The sequence below is a fragment of the Tetranychus urticae genome, chromosome 1 (genome assembly GCF_039701765.1).
Source record: "Tetranychus urticae isolate SD_2017Ah chromosome 1, NJAU_TeUrti_SD_1.0, whole genome shotgun sequence".
NCBI lineage: Eukaryota > Metazoa > Arthropoda > Arachnida > Trombidiformes > Tetranychidae > Tetranychus > Tetranychus urticae.
In genome coordinates this window covers 22,953,493-22,977,370 of record NC_142958.1, presented here as the reverse complement: position 1 = coordinate 22,977,370, position 23,878 = coordinate 22,953,493, and the positions used below count along the sequence as shown (strand labels likewise).

At 33.4% G+C, this 23,878-nt stretch overlaps 4 protein-coding genes across 6 annotated transcripts; 1 reads left to right on the top strand and 3 right to left on the bottom strand.

The window, feature by feature from the left end:
* Window positions 1-3,707: 3,707 nt before the first annotated feature.
* On the bottom strand, window positions 3,708-5,096 carry LOC149094787 (uncharacterized). Its single transcript, XM_089265947.1, has one exon. The coding sequence runs from the start codon at window positions 5,094-5,096 to the stop codon at window positions 3,708-3,710; it is 1,389 nt and encodes a 462-aa protein (XP_089122073.1).
* A 242-nt stretch (window positions 5,097-5,338) lies between these two features.
* On the bottom strand, window positions 5,339-13,075 carry LOC107362769 (uncharacterized). The gene is given in 10 exon segments (XM_015929896.3): window positions 5,339-5,934; window positions 6,306-6,713; window positions 6,786-7,045; window positions 7,158-7,564; window positions 7,566-7,816; window positions 9,291-9,542; window positions 9,607-9,866; window positions 9,957-10,619; window positions 11,326-12,405; window positions 12,576-13,075. Coding segments are annotated over 9 exon segments (3,549 nt in total). The 5' UTR covers window positions 12,131-12,405; window positions 12,576-13,075; the 3' UTR covers window positions 5,339-5,691.
* An 878-nt stretch (window positions 13,076-13,953) lies between these two features.
* Window positions 13,954-15,896, top strand: RabX6 (RAS oncogene family member RabX6). Its single transcript, XM_015929950.3, has 2 exons — window positions 13,954-14,570; window positions 15,286-15,896. The coding sequence occupies exons 1-2, from the start codon at window positions 14,300-14,302 to the stop codon at window positions 15,660-15,662; spliced, it is 648 nt and encodes a 215-aa protein (XP_015785436.1). The 5' UTR covers window positions 13,954-14,299; the 3' UTR covers window positions 15,663-15,896.
* Window positions 15,897-16,506: 610 nt separating this feature from the next.
* On the bottom strand, window positions 16,507-23,615 carry LOC107362472 (zinc finger SWIM domain-containing protein 4). Of its 3 annotated transcripts, none has more exons than XR_016201102.1 (5): window positions 21,975-23,615; window positions 21,609-21,764; window positions 20,123-20,756; window positions 18,240-20,021; window positions 16,507-17,856 (listed from the first exon to the last, which is right to left on the bottom strand). XR_016201102.1 is itself a non-coding variant. In XM_089270461.1 (4 exons), the coding sequence occupies exons 1-4, from the start codon at window positions 23,440-23,442 to the stop codon at window positions 18,728-18,730; spliced, it is 3,552 nt and encodes a 1,183-aa protein (XP_089126587.1). In that variant the 5' UTR covers window positions 23,443-23,615; the 3' UTR covers window positions 16,507-18,727. The 3 variants fall into 3 exon arrangements, 1 of the variants encoding a protein (XP_089126587.1); XR_016201103.1 differs by having other exon boundaries at window positions 16,507-17,699; XM_089270461.1 differs by having other exon boundaries at window positions 16,507-20,021.
* Between the last annotated feature and the right edge of the window lie 263 nt (window positions 23,616-23,878).

Below are 23,878 nucleotides of genomic sequence, written 5' to 3'. Positions count from 1 at the left end.
CTGAAACACTTCTGGTTCGAAAGTTATCAATCTAAGAGTCACTAGCTAGATGGTAGAATAAAAGCTTACGCTTTCAGCGTCTTTACTTTTGATATGTAACCAGTTTCAGATTGTGTTGTGAGTATTGTGAGAGCTGTTGATGGTTCAAGGAGATAGCAACACCAATGACACATTAAACAACTCGTCAATAAGTCATCTCTTCAAACGAGTTATGGTTAAACAATAAACATTTACAGAAAGTTGCTATAATTGAATATTTTAGCCATAAGATGAAGGCTGGAAAAATATCTAATCATCACCTCGAATAATTTTCGAGGTAATAGCTTAATGATTAAAACAATTTACATAGGCTAATATTTATTTTGACTGATTCATAAAATTTGACATTTGCCGTGTTTTGAGAGCTGTCGATGGTTCAAGGAAATGCAAAACACCGATGAGACAATAAATAACTTGTCGATAAGCCATGCTCTAAAGATGAGTATAAATAGTGCTCGTTTATAACGTTAATGTATCATTTGAAATAAAAGTTGATTAAGTTTTTACATTTTACTCCAATAGGTTGAAAAAAGTTTAACAACAAAACCAAGTGAAAATGAAATTTACTGCAGTTACATCGATTGTCTTTTTTATCGTCTTCGTTGCTATCTTTGGAAACAGTTCAGCTTGGCGCATGAAAAGAGTAAAATTGCCTGCAATTGTTACGGTACCTCAAGAGATTGAGGGTGTGTCTGGGGCAATGGAACCTACAACTGAAAGTGATGATGGAATGACTGATTCAGCCTAACTAAAGCACATCGGTGACCAATGACCCTTATTCGGAAAGACAGAATTATTTATCAACGAAACATATTGTATTGCTTAGATGCAATTGCTCTGAGATTTATTGAACAAAATCTATTTTGAATATTGGAAGCAATAAATTTGATTTGATTAATTACCTAATTGTTTTAACTCTTATTTTTATGATTTTGATTTTAATTCCAATGTAATAACGGTATTTCCGAACAACTCTATCGTTGATGCATACTGATTGAAAATCGAGTCTCGAAACATCTCCTTCGAGCATCCAATCATCAATACCTGAGTTGTTCAAATTTGTTGTATCTTTTAAGTAAAGCAACGCTTGAAAAAGTCCATTTGAAGGATTAACAGATAAAGTAACTTCAACACGATCGCTTGGATTGGATTCTCTAGGTAACCGAACAATCTGTAAATTCAAAACATAAATATTAAAATTTAATAAAGTAAAGTGTTTTTCAGAGGTTACTCACTTTGACACTATGAACATCTTTGAACAAAAGCTCATAGCAGTGATTATTGAACTGGGATAAAGCTTGATTGAGTCGAGTGACTAACGCTGTTGATACTATTTGAGCTAATTGTGAATCAACAGGGAAATTGAGTCTTTTTAAACATAAACAACATCTCCTTCGAGCATCCAATCATCAATACCTGAGTTGTTCAAATTTGTTGTATCTTTTAAGTAAAGCAACGCTTGAAAAGTTCCATTGGAAGGATTAGCGGATATAGTAACTTCAACACGATTACTTGGATTAAGTTCTTCAGGCCTTTTTGTGTGCTTATAGAACTCGACGATCATTAATTTTCGATTCGTTATGTAATATTTACAGTTAAATCACGGTGTCTTAGTGGATACTTGTTTGACTTAAGACTTGCTTGCCCCCGGTTCGAGTTGCAGGTTCCTTATTCTGCTTTTTCTGTTGGTAGAGCAGTTGATTGTTAGTGTGCAGTCATATTAAGGCTAAGTGGTTATCTGAGTTTGGCTAGGGGTTTTGTAAAAATCAAGCACATACAAGAAATGCATACAGGTACATCCTACATTTTAAGACTCGGAATTTTGAATTCTACAGTTGTATCAGTTTCACAAAAAGTTCCATGCAATAAATTTGACCGAATACGGAAGTTATACACAAAAGGATAAAATGTTAATCAGATGCTGGTTAGCAAGTCAACTTTCAATTCCAGCCTCTTGATTCTGAATAATGACATTTTGACATGAAACTTACCTTACCATTCTAATATTAGGAAAACTCAAAAGTTTTTGTGGGTTTTTAGGGATTAATTTCAAATGGGCAATGAATATAGTAAAAATTCAATTTTTGCAATTTTTTCAAAAATATAAATCAGCATTTTTCTTTAATTTGCACCGAATATGTTTAAAAATATTGATCAAGGTACTCGACTTTTGATTCAATTAAATCAAAATTTTTTGAAAATTCACCTCCTTGGATTAAATTGTTGATTGAAATTGATCAACGATTCAGGATTAAGAAAAATTAAAATTAACAGAAGCGCAAGTTCCAAATAATCCTTGATAAAACTGAAATGATTTTTCGGAAATGGTAATGTTTGAGGTAAACTGCGGCTACAACACCATTTTCTAAGTAATTGAGTCTTATTGATCATCTCAAAGCGGGCAAATCAAACGGATCAACGGTACCGCCAACAGAAAAGTTTTGGATCGTTGGCGCAAATTGCATATGTTGGCTATAATTTTAAAAATCCTTTCCTCAGCCTAAATAATTTTGATCATAAATTTTGATTGACAAAAATAACTAACAAAATTGGTTCATTCTAAACAAATGTATTGAAGGGTAGACTTACCCAAAACCAAATTAAATAATTTTTATCTAATCATAAGATCTCTTGTTAAGAGTTGAAAGTTTTAAACTTTGATTATAATCCCTTAAGGATTGCACATAATTCACTTTTTTGACTTTAACAAATTTTGTAATCAAAATTAATTTGTCTTTCATTTTCTATTCTTATTGTTCTGTCTAAGACACTTTCGACTACTCTTTCGGCTTGTCTAAATTGATTAATTTTCTTTTCCTTTTCCTTTGTTAAGAAATCGGGTTTCCTTCCGATTGATTTGGTATAAATACCCTTGAATTTTCATTAATTAATTATGTTATCTTTTCTAGTTTTTCATGATAAAGTCATTCTGTTTAAAACAAATCAAGTGATACACATTTAAGATATAAGTAACTTGAAATACAGTACTTTAATAAAATTTTATTTCAATTAAATTTAAGTTTCCCTTCTGAAAGACTAAGTCTGAAGTTCTACTTGTTCTTGCCCCTGTAAAGTCTTGTGAAACCCCCATTTTCCAGTTTTACATTAATTGTGTTTAAGTGCTTCTTAAAATTTGGTTAAAATTGCCTTCTGTTCGAGTATTCGTGATAAAGACTAAGTCTATGTTTCTAGAACTCAAAGCTAGTGAGCTATTGGTTATAATCCTGATATTGGTAACAGCGTTGTACTGTTCCACTCTAAGCTTGTTTTGGCTAGAATTTGGTTTCATCATTTAAGCTTTATGACTCGTGCCTGGTCAGCTTTAGTACGCTATTACCTGTCCAGATAATCCTGTCTAAGACTTGATCTACAACATTCTTAAGATTTTGTGGTCAACGGTTTGGGTTCATAACAGAGAAGGTTAAAACAGAGAAAGCAAAAGAGAGAAAGACAAAATAGAGAAAACATGTTTGCGCATGTCCAACAACTTTGTTGTCAATAGATGGCGTTGCTTGACATCCCCCCAATTAATCAACTTGAAAACTTTAGAAAAGCATTTTTTTATTAGTTTATTAAATTGTTAATATAATTTTCACAAAATTTTAATTAAAGAATCCAATGAGTACGCATGAATTAAACAAGCGATTGAGAAGTGCGCATAAAATCGCTTACGAACTTAAATGAATGCAAAATTTTACTTTATCGATGAATTCAAGCGCGGACAAATTACCATCGGTGTAATCTTTAGTTAGGTTGATTATTTTGGCATTGATTTCTTTATATTTGCGATTCTGAGTGGGACGAATGCCATGAGAACTAATAAGAATTTGCACTTCATAGTTATTTTGATGTTTGATCAAATTTTCGAAAAACTGGTAAATATTTGCGTGATTCCGACCGAGCGATTTATTGAAAGCGGCATGCCAGCCTTCTACGTGGTTGTTGGTCCTAGGTTCAGCATCATTAAAATGATTCCAGACTTCTTTACCAAATCTAGCATTATTTTGCAAATAAACTTTCTCGAAATAGTCCAAAAATTGACCCATAGCAGCATCGTTAGGCGCTTGTGACTTGATTAATGAATATGTTGAGTCGATATCCCCAATATCAAGAAACGGAAGCGCTGCAATTCTTTTGACTGTATTTGCGACTCCATCATCGTTGTCCTTGTACCGTGTTACCAGGCCGTTCTTGCCGACATTCCTCCAAAGGCTGAAGTGAAACAGGCAGCACTTTAGTTCACAATAAGGGAAGATCATATTAACAGCTTTGATAGTTGCTATTTCAAAGTCAGTTGTAAACTTCGTTGGTTGCCAAATCAATCCAATGTTCGAACAGAGATCTTGAACAAGTCGAAAAAGTCGAATATATGTATTCATTGAGCTATCAGGTAATAACGCATAAACAACCGGAATCATACTTTCGTTTTTCATTACATGAAGTGTATACAAAGAGTTGAACAGAAGCGGAACAATTTTGAAAGTTCCGTCAGCGTAAACGTGATTCGCGTCACAAAGATGCCGAAGAAAAGTATCGGTTGCGAATATTAAAATCATGTCCTCACTGCCATCCGAAGCTCTGAAAAACTTCTCAGTCGAACTTGACTGATAATTGTTAGGCACTGTCACGTCCGACAATGTTTTGGGTAAACTTGGATAACGAGAAGCTCGTTCTCTGGATATAGTTTTTTTCAATTGCACAAAACTTTTAAGGCCAGAAGCAATTTCATCTCGATTCAGAGGTAGCGTCGATAAAACATGATTCGTGGCCTCATTGTATGTTGTTTTAATGTTACAATAGTTTTGTTGTTTAGCCAAAAGTTTGGCTGCATTCTTTTGCTCAATTGCAATTAATTTTACTGAATCAGGTTCATCACTATGTTCAGATTTTGATGTTATTGTGTCACAAAATAAATTAACTTTGCCTTTGCAATCCGCTCGAACACACGTCCAATACGACTTTTCATCTTGAAGTTTAGTCCGACGATGAATATAATTGTCGAGCACTAAAAGTTTAGCACCTTTGTTTGGATTCACAAAGCGAAAATTATCAGACATAATTGAATTGCAATGAAAAGATAACAATGAAAAAGCGACGAAAAACGAATGGTCAATGGCCATAAATGAGTTTTTATTTAGTAAATGCATTTAAATATCAATAGAAAACCGATTAAAAATGAAGAGCTTAAAATTTCGGGTTAAACTTCTTTTCGCTTTATTGACCTTCTCTGTTTTGACCTTCTCTGTTTTGACCCTCTCTCTTTTGAGCTTCTCTATTTTGCTTTCTCTGTTTTGACCCTTTACCGTGGTCAACTATTGTTGTGAAGTAAAACTAATAGTCTAAGACTTATTACAGTTGAACTCTAAGGTGATCTTAAAAGAACCTGAGTATTCAGGATTTGAAAGGCTTGAATAATCTTCTGAGTTAAAGTAAATTGTGTTTAAATTGTACGCAATCAAAAGTGAATTTATTTAATTTGGTGAAATAGTTTAAAACTATGAACTCTTCCTTTCAGTATGAAATGTCTTTGGCTTCAATGAATTCACTTACTCTTTTCATTGAATTATGTACAGATGGGGATCGATTATTATATGAAGAACGCCATTTTGATCAATTGAAGCTAACCACTAAACATTGGTGAGTTTGTGGACATCAGGACTGTATAATTTCTCGGCAGTAACAATATTTCTGAAGAACTCTATCGTTAATACATAATGATTGATTACCATAGGCATTGAGCCTCGAAATATCTCCTTCGAGAATCCAATCATCAATACTTGAGTTGTCCAAATTTGTTGTATTTTTTAAGTAAAGCTGCGCTTGAAAAACTCCATTCGAAGGATTAGCAGATATAGTTACTTCAACGCGATTGGATTCTCCAGGTAATCGAACAATCTAAATCAAAAATGTGAACATATAAATACAATAGTGTGCCAACTAGTGGGCCTCACTGAAGACCAAAATCAACAATGTGCGGGCATCAAAACAATGTAGAGCGCTATGGACAAAAATAAGTGTGCAAAGGTGATTGAGGTTTCAACTTTAATCTCGATTTTTTCCAACTGTCGAACTGTTTGAGAAATTTTTTGATAACACTAATGGACTCAGTTTTTATGTCGGTACAAACTCAACAAAGTCCGAACTCTTAGGACGACGGAAAATATTTTCGTCGATAGTCATAGTCCATTGTTCTGGTACATATTGGTCATTTCGGTTGGTTTTTGGGTTTAAGTGAGACCCCGAACTAGTATATGAGTCTTACTCACTTCTGATCTATGTATTATTTTGAGAGAAAGTTCATGGCAGTGATTATTGTAGTCGGATAAAGCCTGATTGAGTTTAGTAATGAGTACATTTGATGCTGTTTGAGCTAATTGTGAATCAACAGGCAAATTGTGTCTTTTTAAACATAAAAAGTACTCAACGGGAATCAAGGCGTCTTTGCAGGTTCTATGCATGCTTGCAACTCTATCGTTGATGCATAATGATTGATTACCATAGAAATCGAGTCTCGAAACATCTCCTTCGAGCATCCAATTATCAATACCTGAGTTGTTCAAATTTGTTGTATCTTTTAAGTAAAGCAACGCTTGAAAAGTTCCATTGGGAGGATTAGCGGATATAGTAACTTCAACACGATTATTTGGATTGAGTTCACCAGGTAATCGAGCAACCTGTGAATTCGTAATAAATATAAAAATTATATGAAATTGTAACAAACATGTAAGTGTACAGTTGTTACTCACTTCGGCATTATAAATATCTTTGAGAAAAAGCTCATGACAGAGATCATTGAACTCGGATAAAGCTTGATTGAGTCGAGCGACTAACGCAGTCGATACTATTTGAGCTAATTGTGAATCAACAGGGAAATTGTGTCTTTTTAAACATAAACAGTACTCAACGGGAATTAATGCGTCTTTACAGGTTCTATCTAAAGGAACTTCTTCTCGCCAAACAGAGTAAGCGGCACGTTTAGATGGATAAACGATTGGTTCATAGTTACCTAAAAAGCAAAGTAAAAACGCATTGGTTGCTATTATTATGGCTGATATTAATTATCATGTGAACAAATCTTCAGAGATGATTCAATTATCTACATGAATAAGTATGATTACCTGAAACAATGTCTTTCAACATTTCTCTAACATCTAATCAAGTAGTTAATTTTTTCTCGTTCATCTTTAAATAATAAGCCAAATGTTGATGCTTTTTTATTAATTGAGGAGGAACGTGAATATTAAATAGTGGCATTCGAGTTTCGATTTGCCCATATCCTGTCATGAATAAAGGTCCATAACGATTATTGTGATCGCCCATGATTACAAAGACAGTGTTTTCAAGTATATGGCGGTAAGAATTGATGAAATCAGCAATATATTGATCAATAAGTTGAGCATTATTAAAGTCCTCATGAGTAACTTGAATGTAAAAAGACCAAAGGAAGAACGATTGCTTCGTTTTGTTAACTTTGTTAAGGAATTTTTTGATTTGTTTCAACCAATAAGTTATTTTAGGTTTGTTTGTAGCAAAGTGAACGCTCCTGGTTACCTCGATCATAATCCATCTTCATCCAATAAGGTCTTGGATACTAATCAGTCGGAGGGTTTTTGAATCCTTTAACTAAGTAATTGAATAACGCGAATTCGGGATGATCTTCAATGTAGCCAGTTGTATAGTTCTGTCTTTTGAAATCAGGCCAAATGAATTGAACATCATCATAAGGACCTTTACCAACTTTAAATTCAAACGGCCATTCTACATAATACCCTAAATATCATAAGAATTGAGTTATTAATAGAAAAAGACTGAAAAAATACACGAATGTTCAATACAAAGAAGGAATAAATAAAGAAGAAATTTTTTCTAACACATTTACATTACGAACGAAAAATGATGTTGAAAATAATGGAATATGAAAAATTAGAAGCATAAAGAAAATCAATTTACCTGATAAAAGTGGCATCATATTCGGGAAAGAATCGATTGAGCATCAGGCGATCGAAGTTTTGACTTTAACCCCGATTTTCTCGAAAACTGTTGATCAGATAAATTTTTAATATCACTAATGGCCTCAGTTTTTGTGCCCTACAAACCATCAAAGTGTCTAATCTTAACTCGGAAGTCAAAGTTTTTATAAATACTCCTTTGATAAAAAACAACGCCACTTTGCTGATTTTTCGTGGAAGCTTAACCCACATTTTTATGCATTAAGTAAGAAATTCCTGGATTTCGATCGTCCATTTCTTCAGCCGTACAATTTGATAGTTATTATTTAGTCACATTGGATTTTGACACTATTCAAGTTATTGTTAAAGAAATGTTGATCAAAGTGAATCATATTTAAAACGAAATATTATGTAATCCTGATTTTATGTATAAAGTAATCAAAGAAAAAACTTCATGGGGATTTTGAACATCATTGAAACATAATTTCTTCTTTTTATGTATTAATTATCTTGAATGAATAATTCACTCAATACTTTAAATGGTTTGAATTTCATTCTTTGCATTGAGTTCCAATTATTTATATTTATCTTTATAAACTTTTCCAATCATCTCATATGTATTAATATCTCCGGATATCAGTTCTTATAATGGATAACTGATAACAGACTAACATCCTCAATCAATCTGACAGAAGTATCAAGTTTTTCGGTTACGGTAACATTCAGGAGCTTTAGTATCGAAGTCCATCATTGGGAATCCAGTTAAATTGGCGCAATCATAACTCGTTCCGCGCCCTTCTCGTTACAGCAACTCTTAAGAGTCTTGTTGCAATATCGACTTTTTATGTTAAATATTAGTACAACGTTGGCCCTAAAAAGACCAAAATCTGTATCAATTTGATTGGGAAACCTTTGATAACTTAAATTTTTCGTTCTTTAATTTATAATCGCTCATTTTAATTTAAACCAACAAATGGACAGAAATTTTACTAATTTTATGGACATTTTTTTCTGTGCAAATATTAAATATGTCTTTGGCTTCAATGGACTAAATATCCTTTGATCATTAAACTATTTTTGGATTAAGATGAGATGTTGTCGATGAAATGGAATCTCAACCAATCTCATGAAAGACTGAGAAGCTGCCAGAAGGTTGATAACATTTTCGAACAGCAATTGTTTGAGAAAAATATGGAATGAAAAAAAAGATGAGATCGATTTTCAATTTTGGTATTTTCTTTTTGATCAGGTGAATTTCAAAAATTTGCGTAGTTGATATTATTGTTGGTGGATTATGGTTCATCGGGAATGTATCACTTCGCGGCAGTAACAGTATTTCCGAAGAACTCTATCGTTGATGCATAATGATTGATTACCATAGGAATCGAGTCTCGAAACATCTCCTTCGAGCATCCAATCATCAATACCTGAGTTGTTTAAAATTTTTGTATTTTTTAAGTAAAGCTGCGCTTGAAAAAGTCCATTTGAAGGATTAACAGATAAAGTAACTTCAACACGATTATTTGGATTGGATTCTCCAGGTAACCGAACAATCTGTAAATTCAAAACATAAATATTAAAATTTAATAAAGTAAAGTGTTTTTCAGAGGTTACTCACTTTGACACTATGAACATCTTTGAGAGAAAGCTGATAGCAGAGATTATTGAACTGGGATAAAGCTTGATTGAGTCGAGTGACTAACGCTGTTGATACTATTTGAGCTAATTGTGAATCAACAGGGAAATTGAGTCTTTTTAAACATAAACAAAACTCCATGGGAATCAAGGCGTCTTTACAGGTTCTATCTAAAGGAACTTCTTCTCGCCAAACAGAGTAAACATCACGTTTAGAAAAGGAAACGATTGGTTCATAATTACCTAATACGAAATAGGAAAGAAATGTTAGCAATATCAAACATAGAAATGTCCTGTGATAATATTATTATCTTAATGAATTAGTATGATTACCTGAAACAATGTCTTTCAACATTTCCCTAACATCTAACCAAGTAGTTAACCTTTTCTCATTCATCTTTAAATAATGAGCTAAATGTTTATGCTTATGTAATAGTTGTGGAGGAACGTGAATATTAAATAGTGGCATTCGAGTTTCGATTTGCCCATATCCTGTCATGAATAAAGGTCCATAACGATTATTGTGATCGCCCATGATTACAAAGACAGTGTTTTCAAGTATATGGCGGTAAGAATTGATGAAATCAGCAATATATTGATCAATGAGCTGAGCATTATTAAAGTCCTCATGAGTGACTTGAATGTAAAAAGACCATAGAAAGAAAGGTTGCTTCGTTTTGTTAACTTTGTTCAGAAATTGTTTGATTTGTTTTAACCAATAAATTATTTTAGGTTTCTGTTTGTAGCAAAATGTTGGAGACTCGATTCCTTGTTCATAATCCATTCTTAACCAATAGGGTCTAGGATACCAATCAGTCGGAGGCTTTTTAAATCCTTCAGCTAAGTAATTGAATAACGCGAATTTGGGATCATCTTCAATGTAGCCAGTTGTATAGTTCTGTCTTTTGAAATCATCCCAAATGAATTGAACATCGTCATAAGGACCTTTACCAACTTCAAATTCAAACGGCCATTCTCCATAATAGGGTCGATATCCTGAAAATAGTTAAAAAAGTTAAAACAAGGGCGTGAAAAATCTGGTTGATTAAATAAATTGAATAAGTTTACATGTTTATTTTTTCAAGATTGGTTCTGAATATCAAGTTATTTGAATGTACTGAATGTTTTGAACGAATAGTAGACAGTTTACGATTACATCTTAAAAATCTATCTCCTTTTTCTCGTGAAGATTTTGTTGCATGTTCATAAACCAAAATTTTGACAGATATTTAAAAATTTAAAAACTCGACATAATTATCTCATTTTATTATATTTAGATATTAAAATTCAAAATCGATTTGACCAGATTACGCATATGCGGTAAACACTATCTATCAAGTTAATAAAATGGGTGAAAATGGCAAAATAAATTATATCTTGATCTAAAAGGTTGACTGGATTATGAGAAATATTAGTTTCCTAGGAAACACACAAAGAAATCTTGTTCATTAAAATAATTCAAATTAAATCAAGAGATGCTTATTTTATGACGTAAAAACATGAATTTTCGGTTTTCCCATATAAATGGGCCATGAAATTTCGAACTTCATTAGTTCTAACGACTCTAAAGTTAAATAACCATTCTAAAATGAAAAAGCACAATCTCTTAACCTATTAAAAAATTTAATTACAATTTCCGTTGCATATGTGGATGAAAAGAATGGAATTTATAAAATTAGAAGCATAAACAAAATAAATTTACCTGATAAAAGTGGCATCATGTTCGGGTAAGAATTATCAGCCATTTTATTCAATCCTCGAAGAATGAAATTATTAGACAACTTTGATAATGCTTCTTTCGTTTTAACCATGAATCGATCAAAATTGAGAAGAGACATTGATTCTATGACAAGAAACATCACAGATTGCTTATTTACATATAGTGTTGGATAATTATTAATTATCGAATGATCTTTGTTATTGGAAGATGTGGCATCTGCATGGGAAGGAACTCGACTTGGCCAAGAATGGATGTTACTATAAACTAATGCACCTGAGAGATAGCATTCGATATTAACAAACTCAGCTCCAATTTTTTCCAGATCTAATTTATGACCAATTATTGGTCTCTTTTCCAAAAATTTAATCCCATCATCATTGCCATCACGATCAAAAGGTTGGTACAGGCACTTCAGTGATTTTTCATGATCTCTAATCCGAAATATTCGCACAATTGGATCATCATCATTCATATAAGATAGAGATTGTCCTTGGTAAAGATTGTATAGCGAATCATAGGCTCCATCGTCTGATTTGATGCATACTATCTTATTGGGCTTTCTCCGGATTAAATCCTTAATCGTTGTATCATAAGGATGCATACGAAATGGAAGATCACACACCGTTGAGTTGGACTCGTACCAATCATTTTCATAATCGTATACATTTTCTTGGTCAGGTGTCGAAAATTCTCCAATAAACAGCAATTCACAAATCATATAAACCAACAAGAAAGAAAATAAAGCAAATATCATGCGTCTTTTAGACAGCTCCAGCTTTAATCCCATCTTACTGAACTGTTTTTATCGATGGTAATAACAAATAACTTTGAGGGGAGATTCATCAGGGTAACATTTGCATTACGTTCCAGAAATGTGCAAAAGAATGGGATTGGCCAGTATATTATACAATGCCACAATATTATCTGTCGATGTCATCATAAAGTAGAACCAGAATGATGTTTCATTCAGATATACTTCTCGGTAATTTAGTCAGCATTGATTTCAAGGCATTGTGGCTCGTGACATCTTATTGCTGCAATCAAAGTCAATATAATGATGACCTGCGATAAAAAAAATAAATAAAACAGGTTAGAACACATTTGAGACAGAAACCTTGTAAATTTTCTTTAAGCTTGAGAAACTCATTCAACGATTTTCGCTACGGTTAGATGAACAGAAATTCATCAAGCAAATGACAACATTGAGTGAATATAAAAAAATTTCAACTTACCAGAAAACTAAAGGTTTGCTTAACAATGGAGTGATGATGGCTGAATAATGGTGAAATAGTGATTAGATACTTAAGTTGCCTTCTTATCACATCTAAAAACTGAGTTTACCAAGAAAACAAAAATAAGATTTGAAAATAAAATACTTGAAACATAAATTATCATCTCAAATTAAAGGCGCACAAAAAATCTAGAATAAAACTAGCACTTAAAATAGTTAACTAAATAAATAACAAAACGAAACAAGCGGAAGACTTAATTAACAAACTATTCGAATGAACTGCTACTCTCTTATGAGTTCACTTTTAGCCTGTCGCTGCTGTTGCAAAGTTCAAAACAAAGTAAATATCGATATTTCATGGACTCAATTAGCCAAATGAATTTGGTGAATCGGACTTGATTCAAATCACTTTTGTTATTTAATTCTATTAACTTGAGGATACAAATTACTTTCTTTAAACATTATTTCCACAACAAACACAAGTTTACTGAATTGTTTTGCTTATTTTAACACATCAAGTACTAGATATCAGATAAGATATTGAGTACGCTCCAAACTCTTTTTGGCACTGAATTTGAAATTTTAAAGTGAAAGCAATTGTCAATAACAATGGTTAATTTAAGGGTAAATGTATATTAATAGTTATAATAATTCAACAGATTGGAGAGCAATTAGTGATTAGTTTGTGAGACTAATAAAAATCAGTAGAGCATTGAATATATTGATCATATTGATTTCCTACCTTACTTTTTGACGGAATAATATTTACATTGAATTAGCATCGCAATATTGTTGATATTGAGCTTTGATAATCTGATCAAGTCAGAAAATGATCAAAATCTATGTAAATAATTCGGTTAATTGATAATAAACACTTATGATTGAGTTAACAGGAGCTAATTCTGTGCATAATTCAAATGAGTTTATTTTCATTTTGATCCTAATAATTGTAGGTAACCTTCAATTCGAGAGCCTTGAATTGCCTTGTGATGATTTATTTATAGCAAGATTGATTAACTGAATTGTTGCCTTTCTATTTCAGATCAATTTCCTCTTTGATAATGTAAAATTATCCATCGGCTACACAATTAAAACCACATGATTTACAGTAAAATGATAATACTCATGATAATGGCATTTTTATTTTACTTTATTTTTTGACCTAAAATAGTTTCAAACTTTTTAGTTATGAAATAACTTATCCTAAATAACCTTAGCAGCAATTATAATGACGAATGATCCTTTAAGAAATTGAACTTTCTCCTTTGAACCAGATTCAGAATTCAAGTTTCAAGTTTTCAGAATTTACAGAACTTCTATTAGCGCCCTCTTATGGTATTCAGATGTGATACTAGACTTTGAATCAGCTGATGATTCTAAAGCAACATAAACAAATTGCTTAATCTTCCTTTCTTCTGCCTGTTCCAGGATAATAGTTGTAATTGTTTTGTTTAATAGATATTTTTATTTTTGATATTGGACCTTCGTCATACTCTAATGAAGGACCAATCATGATCTTTTTATGTCATCTGAATTGATCTTCTACTCTATTGGTTTAAAAAAGGATTACTTTTTTGCTTTCCATTGAGCTACAGAATTATCTTTCATATTGAAGACCCTTTCAGTTTCAGCTCATTGTTTTTGCTTTCTTATTTTATATCATCTCAGAAATTTAAATTTTTAGTTGATATTTTTAAAGTGTGTTACTTATCCTAAACCTTTTAAATGGCATCTGTAGCAGTTCCTGAATTTAAGGTTATTCTTTGCGGTGAATATGGTGTTGGTAAAACTTCGTTGTTCCGTCGATTCACCCAAGATACTTTTATTGATACTTCAAATTATACTCATTCTCAAGCTCGTCAATCAACCATGGGTCTTGATCATGCTAGTCGCAAATATGAAGTGGATGGTTTAAAGTCTATCAAAATGCAACTCTGGGATACTGGTGGGTTAGAAAGAGTTGCTAGCATAACCAACTCTTACTACAAGTTCGCTGGTTAGTAAAACTTTCATTTTCCTCTCCTTCCTTTTTGCCCTTTTTTAGTAAGATTTTCCTTTTATTCCTGTTCATGATATTTTCCTTTCACACGGTGATTGGAAAAATTAAAACAAAATAAAAGGCCCACTGTTTCCCCTGCAATCAAGCTTGATTCGATATCTTATGTTGATCCTTCAACATTTCTTAATTGTCCTCTCAATCAGTCTTCCCCGTTTTTGCTCTCCTATCAACACCTTATTCCAAATGACAATTTCTTGCTTTCTTGCAAATTTCTTTCTTCCACATCATCATTATTTATCCTCAAGACTATTTTTTCCTTTTCTCCATTTTGTAAACTATTTTGAGACACACGCACTTTGAATTACTTCAAAATGTGTCTTTTCCCTTCGTCTTGAAATTGAAATATAAAAAAAAAATGTTCATTCAAACGTTGCCTTGAATTAATTGTTCAAGTTTCGGTTACCCTCTGGTTTACCCTTTTCCCAGTATTGTTTGAAAATGAATGCACAAAGGGAGGAATTCAATCTATTCTGAATTTTCTGTCAAACCAACTCAATGGTTGGTTGACTGAAGTTTCATTCAATAGATCTCTTTACGCTCTTAGCCTTTTATGTTCATATTATCATTTTTACATTATTCAATATTGAATTACTCTACTGTTTGGATATTAACAATGTTTACTATTTTCATCCGATCCTCACCTCTTCTCCAGATGCTGCTCTCCTTGTTTTCAGTCTAAATTCACTGGAATCATTTCACTGCATAAGCCAACATTTACTGGAGATACTTTCGCTTGCCGAGAATGCGAAAATATTTTTAGTTTGTAACAAGAGTGACCTTAGTCCCTATGAGGTTGCAGATTCAGACATTGAACTGTTCATGGAACAATTTCCAAAATTTAATGGTGTATATAAGGTATCGTGTAAAACTAACTCAGGAATAAAGGAGATGTTCAACGATATTGCTGAGAAATTGGCAAGCATGAGCTACAAAAGTAATCTGGATGCGTTTAAATTACATAACCAGGAATCAGCTTATATAAATGGATCCAGTTCATCCAATGCCAAAGACTATTGCTGTCCCAAATAAGATTACTTGACTTCAACTATGGATTTAACAAAAGCAAAATTGGAAACCAACTATTTTAACAAAAGCTTTCTTATCTCGCCATCAAAATTTTACCATGTCTTCGCTTCACCATCATAATCATCTTCATCATTACCATTATCATTGGTCATAATTTATGACTCGTAAATTGAATCAAGTTTATTTAAATCGTTTAAAGAAATGAAAGGTTTATTAAACTTTCCGTTGGGCTCATAATCAGTATTGATTGAAATATTTTTTGCTCAAAATTCAAAATAATTTGCAGTTGTTTTCGCATGTCAATCAACTCTTCAATTTTGGAATGTTAAACACTATTCAAGAAATCTAAAGAATCAAAATACAGCAAGTTTGGACATTATCATCCTCACTCATCTCACTTGGACGACGTTTTCTGTTGTTGAACCATCTACTTATTTCACTCCTTTTTTTATAACTTATTCATGAATATACTATGTAAATTCATGTTTCTTTTGTTCCTTTACATGACCTTTACTTTCAAAGCACATTTTATGCTGTTTTTATATTACCAAAACAAAAACAAATGACTACAATGTCAAACCCTCTTTAGTTGAATGTAATGAAGACAGCTAAAACAATAACTCATGAATTAAATGAATCAGTTTGAGAATTAAAAAATATCACTCTCTTACTCTGATCAGACAGTCGGGTAAATTGTAGCAACACTAAGGTATACATCCATCAACATAATGTTGATTTAATTCGCCATTATATTCAATCGATACTTGAATAATTTCTAGTATTCAAACACAATCAGTTTAAGTGAAGAGGAAAAATGGTATAATGAAATAAATGAGAAACGGTAAACTGCTCTTTTTAAATTATTAATTGAAATAATTCCCATTTTGGGCTTTATTTGGTTTTTTGTTTCATTGGAAATAATAGGTCGCGTTGCATTGATAGATTTAATAAACTGTAGAAAAAACTGAGGTAGCTTTATACAAAACAACGAAATTAGATGAGTGTTTGTGTGTTTATGTATGTATATGAATATGTATATGTATGTATATGGTTTGTGTGAGAGAGGGAGAGAGAGAGAGAGAAAGAGAGTTTTTTTGGGAGAGACAACGATGGTGTTTGTATGCTGTATTCATGTTTCATGATGATTTCAGGCTGATTTTCTTTCTATGGTTGGTAATGAAAGGTTTTTGTTAATGCTTGAAGCAGCGTGATTGGTATTTAAATAGACTTTTGATAATTGTATAGTTGCTATTGTGATTTAGAGGTTGGATAAGTTAGAGTCGTTTAATGTTAATAGTGAAAATTGATGATTATTGATAGAGAAAGAAAGTATATTTAATTAGTACTAGCTTCATCACCATAAACACTTTAACTGCTGTTACTCGATGCACTCCACGATTTTGTTTTGTTTTTGCTATTTTTTTTTAATTTTGCAATTTCAACGTTGTTTAATGCTGAATTGGGATTGTTACTCCAGGATGTTTCTCCACTGCGACTCCGGACCGTCTATTGTTATGAACCGAAGAAAAGTGGACTTGCTTATTGTTACCGGTGTGACGTTTTTATGAAGTAGAAAATGTTATTTCTCCTTCTTTACATTCTTTGAATGCTTGAGAAGTTGAACTGTTGTTCTTTTGATGCTTTAATTGCTTTTTGATGTTGAAACTCAGCTCCTTTGATTATTAAGTAGATTATTGGTCTGAGTTGTCTTCCACCATGGTTGAGATTAATAAGTGAATCCAAAGAGTTTCTCTTTTTTCCTTTCTCAATTGATCTTGATTTTTTTTGCATTTTTAAATCCTCTGATGAAAAAGGCTTTAAATAATAATAAATATAGAAGACCAGCTCCCTTTCTTGATCCTTTTCAAAAAAGTATTTGACACGCTGCGCGTGCTTCAAAGATGCTTTTTTATCTTCACAAAAATCTTTACCATTCAATATATCTCTATAGTCCACATAATTACACAGTTGGATTACAAAGGGGTTTTGAATTGCGAAGCCTTATCTCGTTCTATGAGGATTGTTGGATGATGAGATGGACTTTTTAATCATTGGATGAGATTTGTGATGATACGATTAGAGATGATGAACATGATGGCGATGAAAAGATGAAAATAGGTGAGATGTTATTTGTATTTCTTGTGAAATTTACAAACAAACAAAAAAATGCGATTCGAGAAAAAAGTCATAATTTACTCTTTGGTGAAGAGAGAGAGAAGAGAGAAGTAGAAGGAAGAGGCGAAATAGATGGTAAGACAAAAAATGAAGATAGATGATGAAACCATAAATAAATGTAAGATTGAAATGAGGAAGAGAGGAGAAGAGGAAAAGATGGAGAAAATTAATTAGATAGAGAGAAGAAATAAAAATACCAATGAAAGATTGAGTTTAGGAGAGATCATTTCGTTTCAGTTGTAGTTTATGTAGGTTTGTTGGGCGTTAGTTTAGGTAAAGGATGGTGCTCTTGTGACGAAGAGACAGGAAGAAGAAGAGAGGGAAAGGGAAGAAGAAATCGAAAGAGAAATCAGAGGTAAAGAAATTAGGAGCAAAAAAGTTGCCGATTGAGGGCTTTTCTCTCACATTTTCCATGCCAGGCATGGCATCAGACAAAAAATAAACACGCACGCTTGATTAGATCGAACCAAAAAAGAAACTTGAGGATATTAACTGTGTACATTTTGGAAGCATTTTGCATACACTGTTCGCAAATATTGAGCCAAAAGAAGATGTAACAAATCCTTTCGGTAAATGCTCACAGCAAAGAGAAAAAGATGATCGAAGATGTGAAACTGTTGAAAATGCAGAGAAGAGCGGTGGTATGAAGAATGTTATTTTGTCATTATCCTCCATCTTCCTCTCTTCTGCCATATTTCATTGATTGCTTTTTGTCCTTTTCTTTTTGTATCAGAGACAAGAATATTATAAACAATAAATAAGAACTATTTAGAAGAAGAAGAGGGCAGCCGCAAAAATGAATTAGTTTTTGTTTAGTTTTCTTTAAATTAATTTGTGCAGTTGTTGTGTTGGTTGAGACAAAAAAATGTTTAAGAACTAAAGATGGCTGTGGATCAACCAAAACGTTCTTTCACCAGGAACATGAGTTTCTTTTTTCCTTTGTAAGCCATTTTAATGTTATCGATCAAGGAATGGAATTGCATCATACCATCAGGTGCTAACATGAAAGTTTCTCGAGCTTTACTCAAAAAATCGATGAAATCACCATAATGACGAGGACTAATGTGGGTGAGCCTTGAATGCGTTGAATTCACGTAGGCCGATATAGCTGCTTCTAAAAGTTGACGTAAAGGTGTTCTATCCATCGGTAAAGGTTTTAAACATCGACGTTTACCGTCCATATAAGCAGTGAAACCAGGTGGACCAAGAGAACAACGGCGAAGAATATCAGATAAGACGGATGCACATTGAACATTTTTCACTAATATTGGAATTAAACCAGCAAGCTCATTTTTACCTAAGCTCATTGCTAAGTTAAATGCCCATTGAATATCGCCGATGGATGGATGGTTATCTATATTGTATGAGATCTGCACACTTTTGATTGCTAATAATGCTAACTTGTAGGCACGAGGAGGAGAACCTCGAGTTTCCATGTGTTTTGCCACAACAAAAAGTTGACTTGAGTTCATAACTCCTGTTGATCCAGCCCGTAATACAGTTTGATATGCAGTTTCAAAATCACAAGGTCTATTTTCGCATAGATGTAGAGAAGCTAAAGCACAATTTGGTGGATCTTTGTGAGCACATTGCAAAGCCAATAGTCTTGCAGTTGCTGATAGATCTTCTTGCTGTCTATAATCAAGTCCCAGTTTCATTACAGTTGCCGGGTTCATAATAGGAGTTGCAACGTGCATTGTGGCTTCCATGGGGGTAAAAAGCTCAGACCATTTGTGCATAATTGTAAGTAAAGCATCTAATCCAACTTCAGTAGCACAAAGAACCATCCACTTGACAACGTCACGCCGCTTATAAGAATTGACCGTATTAGATTGTGATGCTAGGGAATGTAAAGTCATTCTCAGTACTTGTAATCCTAACTCGTACGCTGCTTTCAGAAGGAATATATGACGAGGTCTTCCATCACTAGGAATAGCTGTATTCAAGGCACTCTCTGCCAATTTGAACAAATGCACATAACTATGAATATTTTTTTGTGCCGATTTGAGAACCATCTCAAGACGACCTAAGTCATTTTTGGCAGCACATAGCATTGTCGCAGCCAGTGTTCGCTGTTGAAACTCGATCTGATTGAGCATATGCCATCTTGGACTACGCACGTTAACATTACTATGACTGACTCCGCCTGCCTCACTTGAATCATCATTATTTTCAAGTATAGGAAGCCTGCAATGAATGAAATGAAAATGAAAAAGAGAGAAAATAGAGAAGAATATAATGAGATGAGATAATCATTTGACAACTTAATAGCCAAATTGATGACATACCTCATAGCTCTTAAGCCAACATTGTACGCAAGCTCAGTATCATATTGTAAAAGAGCAGTGAACAGGTAACGAGCAAAATTATGCATAGGTACGCTTTCTGGGTGGATTCCACGACCAAGCCCACTAAAGGGTCCACCTTCTAATAAAAGGAAAGCTTGTTTCCGTAAAACTGCTACCAAATTAGTATCTAAATCAAAATCTTGCAATTTCATAAGAAGTTGGTTCTCTTGTCTAAAAGCTTTTTCTTGAGCATGACTTCCAGGTGGCATCAATCTCTGCTGTCCCAATGCAATTAGAGCTGCCTCCAACGCAAGGCTTAGATAAGTCTCATTATGTTGACTTCCAGGCACCACTACATGTTGATACCTTGGTTTATCGTTATTGAAGATTGGATTTAAAACGTTTAGTACAGCAGGTTCTTCTTGCACATGGCTACTATTTACACTTGATGATTGGGAAGAGGATTCGCCTAGGAAAGGAGGATAATAATGATCGAGAGGCTTTTGATCGAAGGTTAATGAGGCTTCAGCCAACGTATCGAATAAGGAGCCAATCGGATCTAATGGATTTCCAAGCCATCCCTCGGTATTGCAGTGAATTGGATTTGGGCATACATCGGAATTGGAGCAAGCAGCTTGTTATGTAAAAAAGAATGAATAAAGGTTAAGATAATGAATAAGATGATCAAGAAGATAGGAAAAAAATGACGGAAAATTTCGTCAGTTGAATGTCAGTAGGTTTTGAACAATATGACCTCAACGAAAGAGAAATGCTTTCCTTCTCTCAAGCAGACCATGTTAGGTTGAAAGGAAACCTGAAACACATAACAGTACTTGATAAATGATCAGGTGAATCAACTATCATCACCCACAAGCACAGCAAAAGCTTATATATTAGATATTTTGTTTGCTTTAAATGGATATTAAATTATTTGAGTTCAATCTTGATAAGAGAAATCAAATATTTAAATTACTAGTTCAGGGCTAATAAGATTCCAACACAGTACACCCAAATTTTTTAAGCATAAGTGGTGAGTAAACTAAAGCCGAAATGGTCCTTTTTCACAGCATTAAATCATTATACCAACATAATCGAGTATGTAAAATCAGATTAATTTCTGTGTTAAAACAAACTTATCTGTATGTTTTATAGCAATGACACTTCAAAAGAAAATAACGAACAAGTCTAAACCATAATGATGATAAAGAATAAATAAAAAAAAATTGGTTAGGCTAAGATTTAAATGACGGTAATAAGCTACTGTTAATGCGTTTACAAGAAAAAATTGTTTCGATCCAGCCAAAGGTGATTTAAATGAGAAAATATGATAAAGAATGATAAAAAGTGATTTCAAGGATCATTTCGGCTAAAATGTTTGAAAGGATTATTTTCGCTACTTTTTTCAGATAGTTAACAAGGTCAACAAGAAAGAGAGAAACCAAAAACTGAAGTGAGAGGCCGAATAGGTTTAAGAAAAGTAAATTACTTGTTACGAAATCTTGTTCTCGTTGCCATTTACATTGCCACTCAAATTGTTGTCTTCTCATGGTTCGCACAACAGCGACAGCAAGCCTTAAAGCCGACTGTCTATAACCATGACATCTAAGAGCTTCAACCCGAGCACACGCAGTTGGAATTGGTTCTATTGGAATAAAAGAGATAGAAAGAGAAAAAGAGAGGAGAGGGAGAGAGAAAGGAAAAAAACAGAAAAAAGAATTTAATTCAAGTTGAATCATGAATGAAAGTATGAAAAAAACTTGTCGACAAAGAAAGAATTGAAAGAGGAGGAGAATGAGAGATAAAAAGTGGTGAGTTATCTCTCAGGAGAATAATAAAGATGAATTGTATGTACCATTCCAAAGTGGATATCCTTTGGATGTGAATAATACCGAATTACTGCATGATGGTGGTGGAACGAAAGGCATATTGCTCTTATTATCAAGGATAAAACGAAGGTGAGTATCATCCCAGAGTAGGAGGCTTGCTTCAAGAGCACGATGAAATATTGTTCGAGGTAGTTGCGATGATGAAGCATTACCATATTGACGAGAATGTGAATTATGATTACTATTACTAAGGTTGGCATGATTACGTCTAGATCTTTCATTGTTATTATTGTTTAAGTTCTCGTCATCATCATCATCCGTTGATGACTCTTCCAATACAGAGATTCGTCGTTTAATTCCTCTTCTCACTTGACGGCTTAAAACTGCATCTTCTAATGGACATACTGAAGATTTGGACCATCTTTCGAGTAAATTTCTCCAATGTTGCCTTTCTCTATTGGTTGCATGAGGATTTAATACAACACAGACCCACAATGACCCAAGTTGATCCCAAAGGGGACGACATTTTTCTGATACAGGTACACCCTGTAACCTCCAAGCTGGTAACCTTGGGTCAGCTAGGAATTGTTCAGTTATTAGCCGTAACATTCGTGCAGCATTTGAGTCTTTTGCTCTGAGCATTTCCTTGACTTTGGCAAAAAGTGCATTGAGCTGTTTATTACTGCGAACTAATTGCGCGTGTGGTGGCTGAGCCAGATAAGATTTAACCTGTTCACTAACTTGCTCCTCATCAAGATGCCAAGAGTGTTCATCTTCAGCACACGATCCAGCTGTAGGGTCAGGGGCTCCAGCAATACGATTTATATTAGAATGGGATTGGAGTATTTCATCAGTTAATCTCTGGGCAGTAGGTAATACTTCAGTGTGATGCTCGGAAATTAAATATTGTATTAATTTTTGTAACTGTTGACGGTCTAATTGGAGCAAGGTTTCGGAAATGGGGACTCTGAGTTTGACAAGATTTGGATTCCTAATACGGTATAGAGTTAATGCGACAACATGTTGACACCAGAAAATATCTTTTGAGTCGCATGTACAGGTCACTGATGTTATCTTACATCTATCAAAAGTAATTGATACACGATAACGTTTCTCAGAGCCACCGCCTTGTGAATAATTTGATTGTGAAGAACTTGAATTTGAACTTGAGAGAGGAGATTTGACTGTAACCACACCACTAAGATGAAAGCCAACTTGTAAAACATTTTCCACTGATTCTGATTCAAAAAGACGTACCCCTTGGTAAAAGGGTATCTCAGATAATGTTGAATCATTATTTGAAGGACAATTCAGTAAATCACTAGAAAGAGATGAGTACATGCATATATCCCTCTCATTTCGAGGAAATGACCAATAAATAATCCGTGCCTGAACAGGCTCAGGTATCCTCTGGCATCTTTCTTCTATCCTTTGAAATGGTATATAGTAGGCAACAACTTTAGCACATATATCCAATAATGTCTCGGGACACATTAAATTGAAAGAAATTAATTTTTATAAATTAAACTGGAAGAATCAGAATATTGTAGACACAGTTAAAAACACAATTGAAAAGGTAAATCACTTAATTACTTTGAATAATTTACTGTTTTTAATATTAATTTACAGGACCAAGTGTAAGCCAGAAGAAGAGAAGCATTCACTACACTGTACATACAAGCATACAGCAGTAAATTCCAGTTTCACCAATTCAGGGTTAGAGGCCGCCACAAGTAAGAGACAAAGTAAAACATTTTTTTTATCTTCTCTTAAGTCTTTCTTTTCTCTTTCTTTCTCATCACTGAATAAAAAATAAAAGTTGTTCTTACTCAACCAGCTTACCGCCATATCGCCATCTAGTAAAGGAAAAGCAAGATTACGAATAATTGGCAAGTTTATGCCTGAGGGTTAAAACATAATAAAGATTGAG